Source organism: Peromyscus maniculatus, chromosome 23, assembly GCF_049852395.1.
Source record: "Peromyscus maniculatus bairdii isolate BWxNUB_F1_BW_parent chromosome 23, HU_Pman_BW_mat_3.1, whole genome shotgun sequence".
Classification (NCBI taxonomy): domain Eukaryota; kingdom Metazoa; phylum Chordata; class Mammalia; order Rodentia; family Cricetidae; genus Peromyscus; species Peromyscus maniculatus.
Window position 1 is genome coordinate 57,875,620 of NC_134874.1, and position 15,509 is coordinate 57,891,128.

At 45.9% G+C, this 15,509-nt stretch overlaps 1 protein-coding gene across 2 annotated transcripts; it reads left to right on the forward strand.

The window, feature by feature from the left end:
• Window positions 1-273: 273 nt before the first annotated feature.
• Window positions 274-10,702, forward strand: LOC121826649 (putative sperm motility kinase W). 2 transcript variants are annotated; one of them, XM_076560120.1, is made up of 11 exons: window positions 274-1,854; window positions 2,250-2,683; window positions 3,012-3,079; window positions 3,982-4,741; window positions 5,208-5,288; window positions 5,420-5,550; window positions 6,855-6,998; window positions 7,429-7,501; window positions 8,928-8,997; window positions 9,335-9,382; window positions 9,808-10,429. In XM_076560120.1, the coding sequence occupies exons 1-2, from the start codon at window positions 332-334 to the stop codon at window positions 2,272-2,274; spliced, it is 1,548 nt and encodes a 515-aa protein (XP_076416235.1). In that variant the 5' UTR covers window positions 274-331; the 3' UTR covers window positions 2,275-2,683; window positions 3,012-3,079; window positions 3,982-4,741; window positions 5,208-5,288; window positions 5,420-5,550; window positions 6,855-6,998; window positions 7,429-7,501; window positions 8,928-8,997; window positions 9,335-9,382; window positions 9,808-10,429. The 2 variants fall into 2 exon arrangements, with proteins under 2 accessions (XP_076416235.1, XP_076416234.1); XM_076560119.1 differs by having other exon boundaries at window positions 3,982-5,288; window positions 9,721-10,702.
• Window positions 10,703-15,509: the final 4,807 nt, after the last annotated feature.

Below are 15,509 nucleotides of genomic sequence, written 5' to 3' on the forward strand. Positions count from 1 at the left end.
TCTGATCTCTCTTTGTTTGCATCGTGGCACATCTGTGAACAGAGCAGATCATTCTTTCAGGATTCTCAGGATTTTCCTTTACATACCAAATTTACTTATACCAACTCTGTTCTTTCCTAAGATTTCTCATCCACTGCCTTGGGTTTGGGTTCTTCCAATATTTTTATATCCTTGAAGAGCATCATTAGATTGTTTGGGATATCTCAATTTCATAATAGAGAATCCAAAGCTATGTCCTCCCCTTCTTAAACTGTATTAATCTTTTTCTTTTAGCATTGTGTGGGTTTGAAATTGCTCACAAGATAAAGTGGTTGAAATTGATCAGAACACCATGGGAAGCCACATGGATGAGGACATTCTTGAAAAGGATTTCAGGATGTTAACATCTCTAGGTTGTGGTTCCTTCGGGGAGGTGAAGCTGGCCTGCCACCTTCCCACACATACACGAGTGGCTGTCAAGGTCCTTGAGAAAAACACCAACAGTGTGGCTGACATCAGTACTGAAGTGAACATCCTTCAGTCTCTGGAACACAGGAACATCGTTCGATTTTTTGACATGATTGACACACTGACAACCACTTATCTGATTATGGAGTATGTGGCAGGAGAAGATCTGGAGAGCTACCTCCAGGCACTGGGCTGTCTAAAGGAGGAGGAGGCTAGAGGGATTTTCCGGCAGGTGGTGTCAGCGGTTCACTTCCTCCACCAGAGACACATCGTACACCGTGATATCAAATTAGAAAACATCCTAGTTGATGCAGCAGGAAATGCTAAGCTTTGTGACTTTGGTATGGCAATTGAAATCACAGAGGGGCAGATGTTGGAGGAGATCTGTGGCTCCTTGCTCTATTGGGCCCCAGAGATCTTGGCAAGAAAACCCTATGATGGACTGGCAGGTGATATGTGGAGCTTGGGTATCGTCCTGTATGTCCTGGTCACAGGGCACTTTCCATACATGGAAGAAACCCTTGAAGGTATGCACAGGGTCATCACTACCACAATGTGTCCCATTCCCTACCATCTGTCAAAACCCTGTTATTTCATCATTGCCCGACTACTCATGGTCCCTATCTGGTACCGATTCACAATCTGTCAGCTTGTGGAAAGAGCATGGCTGGGCCCAATTCAAGAACATGTACTGCCTGCCACCAAAGAAATCCTGCCCAAGGTCGTGGAGACAATGTGCACCATAGGCTATACCTGTGAGGAGATTGTTTCATCCCTAACTCACAGGCGAGAAGATAATCATGTAACAGCTACTTGCAACATTCTCAAATATCAGCTGAGTGGTGGGGACAGCCATCAGCAAGATCAGATGCCCTGGTTAACCAACAGCCCTGCAGTTCCTGTTTGCCTCCCTCTCCTCTTGAAGAGAGCCAGTGTACCAGCATTTACAACCAGTACACATGCTGGGAAGGGTCACGTTAAGGAGCAGAGTGTGGAGGAAAGAGGCAAAAGATGTAGAAGCTACACCATGCCTCACAGATCCTCCTTCCTGGAGGTGCTGCCCTGTTCAGACAACACAGTCCCAGAAAGAGATGCTCTTATGGCTGACGTCATCAACACTGCTACAGAGGACACTAAAGTCAAGAAGAATTCTGTTGACTCCCTGCCTGGCAATCTCTCCTCCCCTGAATCAGTCTTGGATGCAACACCCATGGGATTTCTGAACCTGGGCTTCTGTGAAGAAGATTCATCCCAGGAGCCAGACATTCCCAGTGACCAGCCCCATGTGGCACCCACAACATCTGGATCCAGGCCTTTCAGGGTCTGGAAGCTGGTGAGGAAGCAAATTTCCCATGCACTGAGAGCACTGTGCAGCTGCTGCTGCTGCTGCTGCCTGCCCACCCCAAGGTGAGCCCTGAACCCTTGCATCAGGGGCTACAAGGAAAGAGAGAACAGTGGAGACCTATATGGAGAAGAGTTGGTTGGGCCACACAGATGAATTCCTATGTTGTCTTTTCAATATGCCATTTTAATATCCTTATACCCACTCAGAAGGCCCAGAATTTGATATGTAGTACATTAGATGGCAAATTCACAGCTTCCTGTTCATGTAAAGTCCTGGCAGGTTGAGGCAAAAGCAGATAGCCTAACATGGGGACGACAGGGTGGGAAGGAAGGGAGGAGAGTTTTTCTAACGGCGTTAAAGGTTCAGAATGGAAGAATCAGAAAGGGAAATATAACACAGAAATTTATCTGTCAAAGTCACTAATAGAGGTGCTTTCATGTTTCTTTCTCCTTTGAAGTGTGGAAACTGAAGTGGCCCAATAGAATTCCAGACCTGGTGAGGAGTGACTGCCACAGAAGTGAGCCAGAACTCATCTCCAGAGTGCCAGCTCCATCCAACCCAGGACAACAGGCTCCTGCCTGCATTCATCCTCCAGCTATTGGGTCTGAAGTGCCACTTTGCATCTCTTTTAGCTTCATCCAGCTTCAGAACTGTTGTGGGACAATTGGGGGTCATAAGGCACTTGGACCCCATGACCCTCTACCTTCCTAGCTTTGGTTGTGCTTGTAGGACCACTCACACTGCATGGAAAACAGCAGCCTTTACCATCAGGAAGGATTTCATACCAATCTAGGCTGCTCATCATCTTGGTCACTTTAACCCTCCAACTTACTCTGTGACTGCCTTTTGGACAAAACAGCAAGACCTGTGTAAATCCTCTGGAAAATGGAGGTGGGTGAAAGAGATAAAGAGGAATAATTGGGAAACAGTTTCGAGACAGGAATAGGGGACATGAGAGTTTGTGTAGAATACGGAGTAGAGTCTGTCCTGAGGAACTTCCTGTCAACAAAGTAACATGAAAGAGATGTGTGTGCTGACCTGTGACAGGGGCCGTGCACAGTCTACAGCAGGAACAAACCTCCCCTCAAGTGCAGAGTGGGAGGGAGCTAGGATTAGCCAGCAATGAGGAGGAGAGGGCCTGCTCTGATGGTTCCTAGCATGTGTCAATGCAAACAAGTTGGATGTTGTCTTGGAAATAACATCCTGTTCTTTCCTACAGATCTGGGGTGCAGCAGGAGAAAAGTGCAGCACTATTGGTCAGTGAAGTCCCATCCTCCTCAGTGCTGAGTAAGTCCTGTCTCTTAAAGTCTCACTAAAAGAGACACTTTCTTTATTCTTTTGGGTTTTATTTGGGGAAAGTGAATTGAATTAGAGTCTTGGTGTGGTTTAGTGCAACAAGAAGGATCCAGGCTGGAAATCTGTGTCCTGTGTGATGATATGTTAGGCTACAGGTTTCAGTATCCATCCTCCAGGTTAGGTCTCAGGCTGCCATCTTCCCCATCCTTCACCTCACTGCTGCCCCTGCACTGTTGCTGAACATCGCTGAGAGTCACCTGTAGCATCGACCCAATGAATGTCTACATCTGCCCTGGTTCCTGTGGTACCAGAGTTCCATGACATCAAAAAGGGCTGCCTCTGTCAACAGGACAGACTGGCACACAGGTCTCAGGCTTCCCTCTTCTTTGATTCATTCATCACCTCCAAACTGCTTTCTGACTGTCTTTCAGAAGAACTGCAGTAACTGTAAATCCAGTGGGAGATGGGAGAATGGAGATAAGGGCAGGAAGAGGGGAAAGGAAGTGGAGAGGATGGAGAGGAAATGAGAGGACCTGTAGAGAGAGGGTAGAGTCTGTCTAGAGGAGCTTACCTGAAATGAGTCGGGAGAAAAGGAGATTTTCATGGGACAGGGGTCTTGAAAAGTGAGACCAGGAACAAATGTCTCAAACAGAGCAGAGTGTGACCGTGGGTTTATTGCCAGCCATGAGGAGGAAAGACCCTGCTCTGATGGTTCCTGGCATATGTCAATGTAGTGAAGTATGAGGCTGCTTTGGAACGGGGCTTCCATTCTGGGCTACTGAAGAAGGGTCTGGCAGCAGAGAAGGGTGGCTCCATCATGCAGTGGAGTCCTCTGCCGCTCCTGTCTGACATGTCCTTTGGCAGATCTGATGACGTCTATGTCTTTGTCTCAGCCTCCTCCATCCAGGATTCCCTTGCTGTCTCCCACCTCCTGATCCAAGAATCTTACATCATTTTTTCCATCTCATGGAGGGATTTATAACTGACATTTGACCTTACATTAACATTGTTCTGCTCCAATGTGGTAAGGTAAGTAGGCCTTGCCAAGCCTGATCCTGGGTTGTTGTCTTTACAAGGCCATAACACTGGACTTCTCCATGACGAATGCCCACCATTGGGGTCAGACTTACAAGGAAACTTTGATCATCATGGATCTCTTTATGACAGCCCCTGGTGCAGTGTGAAGCACTGGTTGAGGTGTAGTGTCTGAACTGTTTTCCAGGACACCTTCCAGGTAGGGAGCAGATCACTGAGTTGGCAAGGGGAAATAAACTCAACAGCAAATCCAGGGTCTAATTTGTGTGAATCATGGGCCTGCAGGTAAGTTTGAGTACAGTAAGTGTCTGTGTGTGGTAGAAGATGAGTCTCTGAAGCCTGGTCTGGATGTGGTAAAAAAGGATCCCATGAGGTGGCATGTGCCAGCATCCCTGACACAGAGGGAAAGTTATCACTGACTTGCTCAACTGAAGAGCTATGGGAGACTGAGAGACTGCAGAGGTTGACAAGGGAGGAACCAGCTTCTCTGCTGTAGTTGGCCTCTAGCTCCATTCTGACCATTTGATCTTGTCCTGTTAACAGAGACTGATGCATATTAAAGTCTTCAGCAAGGTCTTCCCAGCAGCTGTCAGTTACTTCTAGAACCCTGACCATCTGGTGAGTCCCATGTGCACAGAACAAGATCAGTCATTTTCTTCAAGAAGAGAGAGAAATTTTCAGTTTGTGGGTATCACCTGGTGTCAGACTGTGTTTCTGCTGCATGTCAGTGAAGGCAGGGTTGAGAAATGTTTGAGGATTCTGTTGAATTCTAGAAATGAGATGGGGAAATATTAAGAATCCTCATTTTATATTTTACTTTTTTTGAGACTGGATCTCAGTATATAGCCTTACTATCCTGACACTCTCTGTGTAGAACATGCATTCTCAATCTCACAGAGATTGATCTCCTTTCTCTGCCTCCTGAGTGCTGTGATTACGGATGTGGACTGCCATGCCTGGCTTCAAGTACTGTACGTATAGCATCAATGGTAAATTCCTCAAACATTTGAGGGAAAAGAGACAAGTCTTGTGCTTCTTTCACCCTAACAGCTTCAGGGATTGAAGTGAAGTTTCTTTCATCCAGGATGGACTACAAACAGCAGCAAAGTCCAAATCTAACCTTCAGAATAGAAGTCTATGTCCACCAGTGAACAGATACCTGGAGGTGAGAACTGCTGTCATGAATTCTTCTGGGGACCCCAGTCAGTGGTCTGGAGGAGGGATGCCCTAGCTGACACATCCTTGGAAACAAGGCACAGAGCATGCAAAGGCTACTCTCTAAACCTGTTTTTATAGGATCCCTACTGCAGTCCAGGCACAACCCCATGACTTCAACCTGACCAACCAGGAGCATCCAGATTGGCTACCTGGTCTAATTGATTGAGTTCTTTCCATTTGAGCTTTGAGATCACAGCTAAGGACTCAAGGTGGGTCACTGAGACAGCTGGTGCCTGTCTTGGGATGTTGGAGGCAGGACTTTCACTTTAAGGACACCAGTGGCAGAGGAAGTACATGAAGCCACAGATTCTACATAGGAGCTTCCAGTTCTACTCACCTGACACCCAGATTCTGTCTGCTTGCCTGCTGACTTCCATGGCTACTCTTGCTCATGGGTCCCACAGTGCTTTTGTTATTTGTCAAAACCACTTTGGGTTGGTTTTGGGCCACTGAACTTTGTTCATACTCCCTGGTTAATGGAGAGCCCAGGGCTAAAGGTTTCTGAAATCTGAACCAACTGGGACTCTATGCAGCCCACTCTAGACAGTGCATGATGATAGAGGTGATCAATCACTCCCAGGAACATTGTGGACCATTCCAGGAAGACCACTGTACTATTTCATGTCCTGAGTGTTCTGTTGTTCATGTTCTGACGCCTATGACCTGCACATTTTGCTTATGAAAGAAAACAGTGATCCTTGTCTTTTGGGACAAGCTTGTCACACATAACACAGTCATCCTCAGTTGTATCTGTTTTCTGAAAAATGTCTAAATTTCATTCACTCTTGAGTGTGAGAATGTTCTTTTTATCCTGTATGCTCTTTATTTACTTATTTCATCTATTTATTTACTTATCTCTCTGCTGAGTTATTTATTTATTTATATATTCATTGTGTGTCTTTTATATCAATATCTTGATCACACTCATGATCCTATCTCTTCACACCTGCCCTCCACTCCTACAACTGCCCAAACAAAATTTAAGAGATTAAAAGGGAAAGTAAGATAAATTTTAAAAAGGGGAGAGACTTCAAGGTTTCCTTGTGGAAGCTGCAGTGACCAAGTGAGACAGAGTGAGTCACACTATAAACCCCTCTGTCCACATGTCTTCACTTGCTAGTGCTCATTACAGAGTCACTGGTCTGGTTCCAGGCCTCGGGTTTCTACTATGCTAATTTTGTATTTGAAACTGTCATCTGTCCTTTGCATTTGGCACATTAACTTTTTCACTGTCTGGGTATGCAAATTTAAAACTCTGACTTCAAAATCACCAGTGCCACAGTACAAACCCGCTTCTAAATAAGGTGACATAGTTGAGCTGGAGGAGAGCAGATGATGAGAACCAGAGATTGCAGAGGCAGCAGGAAAGAATTGGCTAAGGGATGAATTTGGAGAGGATGGAGGAGAGAGAGGGAAGGAGCCACGGGGAGAGGGTTGCACAGTATGTCTAGCTTAAGTGCTGCATATTTCAAGTTCCCCTAGAGTCCCATTCACATGTCCCTCCTCTTTAAAGCGATGAGCTCTCTCCATCAGGAGACACAGGGTGGCGACTTACAGGTGTGGCCTGAGACAGCAGAAGTTGGAGCTCTGCAGGAAGTCCAGATGGCAGTGTGCCCACTTCCTCAGCATGAAGGGTCTGTGTCTAGCACAGGAGGAGGTGAGCCAATTACCACAGGTTTCCCTCCAGAAAATTCTCATTATCAAGGGAATATGTTTCAGGGCTGGCATTTCACATCATCCTTGTCTGAGGGGGACTTGAGCCAATATCATTTACCAATATCAAGCTACCCTTGAATGTGCAGACCCTGTGGACCAGTCTGCAGGGGAATAACTAGCAGTACTCATTAATCTGTCCACCCTTTCGGGTTTCTGATCCTAGTGAAATGTTTCCCCACATGAGGGGAAGGGAGCTCCTTCCTCTCCTTCCTCTCCCTCCTTCCCAGCTGTTGTATTTGCAGCCTTCATTTGTCCCTGTGTCCTGACTATCAGAAAAGACACAGCCCCACTGAATGCTGGTCTAGTTTATGTGTTTGTGAAGGGGCCTCACTGTAGGGAGTTTCATCAGAACCATATTTGTCTCCTAACAGGAAAGTGACAGCAAGCTGGAGGAAAATGGGTACCACTTTGGATGGAATGCTGGGACATTGCTCCACTTTGGAAGTGAGTGGGAATTACCTAGCCTAGGGCACAGTGGTCAGAGATGGGGTCAGCACTCTTGAAACTACTTTGTACCCAGGTCCCACAGGGTACAGTGGTCAGGCCTAGATAGCCTTGTTACCATACAGCTAGGGCTTCCCTCTAGGCCTTCTGCTTGCTTGACCTGCTGGAATAATTGTCTAGAGTGTTGTCAGGTGCACCTGACAGGCAGACGGCCTCTCCATGCAGTGAAGGATGGCCACTCTGAATAGGATGATTGTCAAGGCTCATCTCTGGGCAGCACATTGCTGAAAGCATCACTGAGACCACTAGCAGATGCTTAGTTTTTTGTTTCTTGTCTAAACTTGACTCTGGCTTAGGGGATATGAAGAATGAGGCTGATCAGGCAGGTCTGCCTCAATCCCAAGAGTAGGTGGTCACTTAGCTTGTATTACAGAGGACAAGAGATCGATAGATGGATAGATAGATAGATAGATAGATAGATAGATAGATGATGGATAGATAGATAGATAGATAGATAGATAGATAGATAGATAGATAGAAACAGCTGACTCATGGCTACAGAGGGATATTGATATAACTTGGTGTAAGTGGCACATCTCTCCCCTCTGACCCTAACACCATTGAGAAGGAACACTTTGAATCAAAGTTGGTCAACATCTTTTCACACCTGTATGCTGTGACATCCATTCTGTCACTGGCCAGTGACTTAGTCTGTGTTGGGTTCCAGAAACTGGGGAATGGGGATTCACACAACCTAGCAAGGGGAACCAGTCAAGAGACAAGGACTGCTTGCTCTTCTGCCCATGTCTTGTCTGTATGTCAGTGAGTGACCATTAAGGAATGTCTCACCCTGAAGCACTTAACTGAACTCATGGCCTGTGGAAGGGAGCCTTGGGTAATGTGGCCAGCCAGGAGACAGCACATGCGGACCAGGACTCCAAACCCTAGTAATGATGGTCTCTAAGAATGTGACCCTTAGGAACCAGAGTTGATGCCTAAGAGGCCAGGTGAGTTTAATGTGAACTTTTTATATTGCTGGCCACTGCAGGGAACATGTGGTGGCCTTTAGATTGTTGCATGTCAAATGTCAGATTATGATGAGGCTCACACATTCAACACACTCCTTTCCTACTGCCTACGTCCTGGAGGCCGCAGGAACAGGTGCAGACAATACATGCTTTTTGTACCAAGATCTTTTTACACACTACCACAAAGTTGCTCAGTAATACTCACTTCCCAGTGGAATAAAGTGAGTCCAAATGATGCTGGGTAGCTTGCTTTTGGACAAAGGCTGACTGGTTGGGACTGTTTAAATTCATCCAAAGTCATTGACACAGATAGGATGATTAGTGTGGTAACAGCCTGGGTCTCTTTTAGTCTCAGAGGCCAACTCCAGAACTCTCATTGACATCCTTTCTTTCCTCAGATCTGCAGGTTCTGCTGGATATGTTCAGACAAACCTCATCTTCACCATATGTGCATCCTGTCTCATCTAGGCAAGTGTTCAGTGAGCTGGGTGCAGGAAGCACAGAGTCTAGACACAGACATGTTGGTGAAACTGCATTTCCTTCTTGATCCTAGAGCCCGTTTATGGGACAGTAGCAGAGCAGCTAGGATAAACCAATCCCTGAAATCAGGGCTTCGCAGGGAGAACCCAATGAATTCTCCCACAGGAAGTCACATGGGAAGAAAAGGGTCATCATTCCTGCCTCATTAGGTCCTGAACTCCACCAGAAATAAACCAGCTATTATCTGAAAGGCCACAGGTCTAGGGTGGTGAATGAATCTTTCTGCCGGCCTCACCAGTTGTCTAACACAAGCTTTTTCTTTTAGGTGCCTGGCCATATCCTGAATCGTGGACCCTGAGAATTCCTGACCTGAGTATGTGCACACTGAGCTTTGGTGACATGGAGGGAAAAGAGCACCTCTCCCCTCCCCTTCCTGGCAGACTAGCATGCCATTGTCTGAGCTCCAGAGGAACGCAGAGACTCCATCCACACAGCAACAGGAGGACATGCTGTGGAGGACGATTTCATGGTTTCTCTTCCATCATCCAACTACAGACAACCACCCCAAATTACCAACAAGCCCTGGGGAATCTACAGGAGTGTCCCCTTGTGGAAGCTCCCAGTGGGTACTTACTGTTGAATCCTGCCCAACTTCGACCCCTTTGCATTTTGACAGTTCAGAAAGTCACCTATGCCTCTCTGTCTTCACAGATAACAAAGAAAACCTGCCTGAGTAGGTAAGAAATATCTCAGAAGAGCCTTGGGAATTAAATGTGCTTCTCTTTCTGAACTCTACAGTGCATCTCCTGAGAAGGGCAATACCCATGGACCACCTGTCACAGGCCTCCACTAACATGATGAGGCAGAACTTGAGGTCATACATTTGGCCAATTTCTCACTGGTATTAGGCAGAGACAATTTACAAAGAAATACTCAAGTATTTAATTAGAATTCTAACATAATTTCTATAAATTGGCATTCAGAATGCTTTGATACCTGGAGGAGAGAAATCCAAAGCTAATGAGCTCTCCGGCTCCACCAGTTGTTATTCTAAAGGTGACAGATGTTTTGCACTTCATCTATAGAATCAGCAAAATCCAGTCTGATGCTCAAACACAAGATGTAACAACCAATGGGATCTAAACCTAGAAGACATGGCAGAGGACAGGAGAGATCCCTCAAGACTCTGATCTACTCCCAGGACTTTGCACAAAGCCTCAGAGATTCACAAAATGCTACAGGGAAGTAATGGAGACTGGATACGTGGAACAGAACGAATGCTCAGAAACAGACCCAGCAAGATCCTGCCAGCTGATTTTCTCATAGTCACCCATGGAAATCAAGCCAGAGAGAATGGCTTGTCCACAAATGATTGCAAAAGAAGATTTAAAAAACAAGCAATAAGGAACCAACTGAAAAACTGAAGACTGTCACCATTTCTATTGACCTCAAATACAAACACTATAATGATCACATAAAGTTATAGTAGAGGACTACATACATTCCTGCCTTATAGAAAGGAAGATAAGAAATAACACGGAAAAGATGAACTGTGGACTCAGGAGCCCTGATGCCACCAGCCATGAAAATACAGAAGCTGGAGCATGGCAAGAGCAGGACACTCCCCCCAGGACATCTAGAGAGAACCTGGCCCATGACACACCCCAGCAGACAACAAATCCCTGACAGTGAATGTTGTGTGGCTAAGAGGAGGTGGAGGTGTAGTGTGTGTTGTGTGGTGTGAGGAGGGCTGAAACCTATCACATCATGTCGGATGGAGATGAGCTGTCCAGCTGATCTGATAAGAGCATAGTATGGATGGTCCAGTCAGCTGGGGAAAGCAGCAGGTCTGACACTTAGATACTAACATGTGCTACCTATGCCCCTCCCCTTGTTAACAACTTACATACAGTGTCAGTGTAAGGACATGAAGGACTCCCCTCACCCACACTCACCACAGAGTTCTCTAGGTATTAGGCCTAGATATTCAACTCCCTTCTGCTGTCCCACACGCAATGCTAGATTCTAGATCATGCTAGACATGCCTCCAACCACAGTGTACTAAGACATGGGGAAAGGTATCAGACACTGTTGCACACTTTACCTTCTGACAAGGACACACAGTTACTGCTTGGTTCAAACACTCCTGGAATCTTCCTGCACTGACGTACAACACTAGGTATAATGCAACGTGGGACACTACAGCCATGCCACCTCACTTGTACTACCAGCTGTCAGACCATGACAAACAGTCTGTACATCACACACACACACACACACACACACACACACACACACTTTAATACACTTCTAAGTATTGGGCCATGCATGACTTCCCACCAAACCACACACTGACTGCTAGGTAACAGGCATTGCTAAACAAACCTTCACACATACCTCTCATGTATTCCTAGGTCTGGATCCAGAATGCAACCCACATAGTCCTTTATTAACAGCCACTTAACAGGTCATACAGGACACTCTTTTGCCACTGTACACAAATACTCTGCTAGTATTAGATCCCACTTGACACCCTAACATCACTGAAATTTCACATACACTGCTTGGGTCCATGCCCTCTTGAGTATCACACCGCACCACCACAATCTACAGTGTTAGTATCAGGGCCCACTGGATACCACATTCCATCAACCCACATATCCCTGTTAGATTTCAGACCTGCTGGTCATTCCAAACTCCATGGCAACTCCTACAAGGCTAGCTGAAGGCCCTGGAATGGACACCTCACCCTGCAGCCCTCACATGCACTGTCAGGTGTCAGGCTCTGCTGGCTCCCTCTGTGCCTCACACACACTCTGAAGTGTCAAGCACACTCGGACATCACATTGCACACTGCCAACGTACTTCAACATGAATGATCAGAACTTGATGGACACTAGATCACCCATAAGCTCACACACACACACACACACACACACACACACACACACACACACACACACACACACAGTAGGGATTGTTCCCAGCTTGACACCCCATTCTTCCACTGCTCCCCTCTGACATACAGTTATCATCAAACACACTGGACACACCACCACCCCTGTGACCACTCATCCACTCTAGGTACCAGGTCCAGTTTGACCTCATACCCCACATTAATCGACAGCCATCAGACCATGTGGGGAACATTTCCCTCGTCAGGTCTTGCACAATACCTAGCAATTACCATTTCTGGACCCCCTCCTTCTGCTGAAGACACACCCACACTGCTAGGCATCAGCTTCTACTGGACTCCTTCCTATGCTATACCATGTGCTGGGTCTCAGGCTCTACTGCTAGTTACTGGGCCATGCTGGACATTAACCCTGTCCAAACCACAGTGCATATAAAGTGCTGTGTGTCAGGTTCACTTGAGCACCAGGCTCCATCACATGGGACATGCTAGGTATGCGACAATGTTGACACACACCCTTACCCCCTATATACACTACTGGTCCAGTGAACATTGCAATTTTAAGGCTCTTCTAGACACCTCCATCACTGACATATCAAGTTTCTTGCTATCAGACACTACCACTCTGTGCAGATTTCAGTCATGTATATTGAAGTATATTGTATGCATATACAATAATTGGCATCAAGTCTTACCCAAAATAACACCATTCTGTTGACAACATACACTACCGGATAGGGGCATGGGTCTAAGCACAGCTGAAAATTAGCAGGGCTATTGTGGCAGCAGGATGGGTGTAGGAAGAGAAACTTATTAGATGAGGCCGTTATCATGCACAATATCCGGGTTAGGACTGGGGAGTCCTGAGGGTGTGATACACAGTAGGGCATCCAGGCTTCAGGCAGGTGTGCAGCAAAGCCTGAAACCAAGTAGTGTGTTTCAGGCTATAGTGGCATGGGTAGGAGTGTCCAGCCACATGATAACTAGTTGTACATGGGTGGGTTTGGCAGAAGGACTGGGGGACAGTAGCTAGCAAGGCCTGTTGTGTGGGCAGCCCCTGATAGTGGGATGAGTCTCTGTGGGAGAAGCAGGGGGATTCTCTGCAGTGTGTCTTATGAACACAATGGTATATGTTGGGTGGCACCAGTTGGGAGCTGTCTAGATCCATTAGGACATGACACCTAGCAGGCTATGTAGGAAACCAGGGGGTTTGCAGCCATGCCTGTTCAATAGTAATATATGTGGAACAGTGGTGAAGATGATGATGTTATAAGGAAAATGTGTGTGTGTGTGTGTGTGTGTGTGTGTGTGTGTGTGTGTGTGTGTGTGTAGGGTTGTGCGTTGCCTTGGTGAAGTAAGGCCTAGTAGGTCTTAACACACCTACCTTGCAGCCAAAGGCCTTCATGCACATAAATAGCTCACTATCAGTTTCTGCTGGATAAACCCTCCCTTACAGCCTAGCCAAACTGACACAAATCTCAGAACCTGCCAAGAATATCATACTCTATTGAACAGAACCACCTATGAATAGGGTATCATGTCCTCCTCAGTATCACCTCCCCTAAAGGAAACCTTCAACTATATATTCATGGTGAGGTGTCACATCGTTCTAGGTACCCTAATCTCTACAGCCAATGTTACAGGTACACAAAGAGATGGAGTTAGGTCATTCCAACTGCCACCTTACTTATAATCAAAGACTCTATCTCTGTGTCTGTGTCTGTGTCTGTGTCTGTGTCTGTGTCTGTCTGCCTGTCTGTCTGTCTGTCTCTCTCTCTCTCTCTCTCTCTCTCTCTCTCTCTCTCTCTCTCTCTCTCACACACACACACACACACACACACACACACACACACACACACACAACTATATATCTGTTGCTTCTAGACATTTCTTCCCAACCGGAAAGTCCCACATACACACAAAGGGCTAGGTTTCTACTCCTGCTAGGTACATTCTTTCTGGGAAGATCTCAGAAGAACCTCTAAGAGGACATGGTATCTAGCTGTGTAAAAGGAATATACATACATCCAACGCTAGACACAAAACCCAGGTGTCAGGTACTTTTGGTATCCCCTCCCCTCTCTGTTCCTCCATGTTTTATACTCACTTCAGAAGTTTGGGAGCCAGAAACAGCTAATGGAGATGACCTCTGGCATTTGTCTTTCTGGATCTGGGTTCTCTACCTCAAAGTCATCTTTTCCACATTCATCCATTTACACAGAAAAATGGCTTAAAAACAAAGGATTATTGTGCTGAGTATCTGAAAGTAGTCCTGTGATTTTGCAGTTGCATGCAGTTACAGGATCCATTTATTAATGCCTAAAATGGGAGATCCAAGCACACTGTGGGTGCCTCTACCCCTGTATGTTGGTCCTGAATTATGTATGAAAGTAAAGTGAAGAAGCCATGAAGAGCAAGTCAGGAAAGAGCTGTCCTCTGAATCTGCTAGAGTTCCTAGAAAACTTCCCTAATGATGGACATTGAACAGGACATGGGAGCCAAATAAACTCTTTCAACCACATTGGGTTATGCCAGGATCTGTCTATCAACAATACAAAGTATACTAGGACAGGATCAAAGGCCTGGCCTCAGTTTGTAATCCTCTTAACTTCACCTACTGACTGCTGGCTTTAAGAATGTAATGTAAACCTATTTGAACAAATAGAAGTTTTAAGGTTGACTAGATCTCAGGGAGAAAACAAATCAAGGACCAGTACAATACAAATCCATGGGGTGTGATTATTATAATGAAGTTAATCATCGAACACATCTTAAGCAGACAGATTGGAGAAATACTGATGAATGAGGGTAGACACAACAAATAGTGCCTGACGGTATATACAGAGACAGGGGAGGAATCTTAGTTTATTTTTTTAATATGCTGAGTACCAAACAGAGTATAAATAGAAGAGTGAAATCCTATGACTTGAGACAGTTAATCATGGGGCGTGTAATTAGTAACAGTGGTTGCTGAAACCTCTGTTTAGGAGGCTGACAGAACTGTGAAAACATCATGGCTTTTTCACACTCTGGATCCAATGTTGGTGAATATACCCACTGCACTCTGTGGAACATGGCTCATGAGGTCAGAGGATGTGGGACATTCTGAATCTTGCCCCAGCACACATCTCAACTCAATTTCTGCATTCTGGTCAGTGAGGCCAGAAGGGATAGCACTCCTAGATCATCATCAGCCAGCTATTCCATCTACAAACCAGCACTTTGTGTCTCCACACCTGAGCTCAAGTAGAACAGATGAGACAAGCACAACCAAACTTGAGACACCAAGTATTAATGCAAATACTCTCCAACAGAAAGCAAACAGAAACACTTAAGTAACACACTAAATCCAGGTGAACAAGGCCTATGACAAAATCAGAAGTAACATGAAAATCCAGGACAACATAACTCCTCCCAAAATGACCAATCCCAAAGTAGTGGCCAACAATAAGAGAGACTTAACCAAATTCCACGCTGGGAAACAAGGAAAGCCCAATAGCAGATGCATGTATCTCCCTGGGAAGGGGAAATATAGGAATATCTCCTGGGGGCAGGTGAGGATGGGAGCATGAGGGTTTGGGTTGGG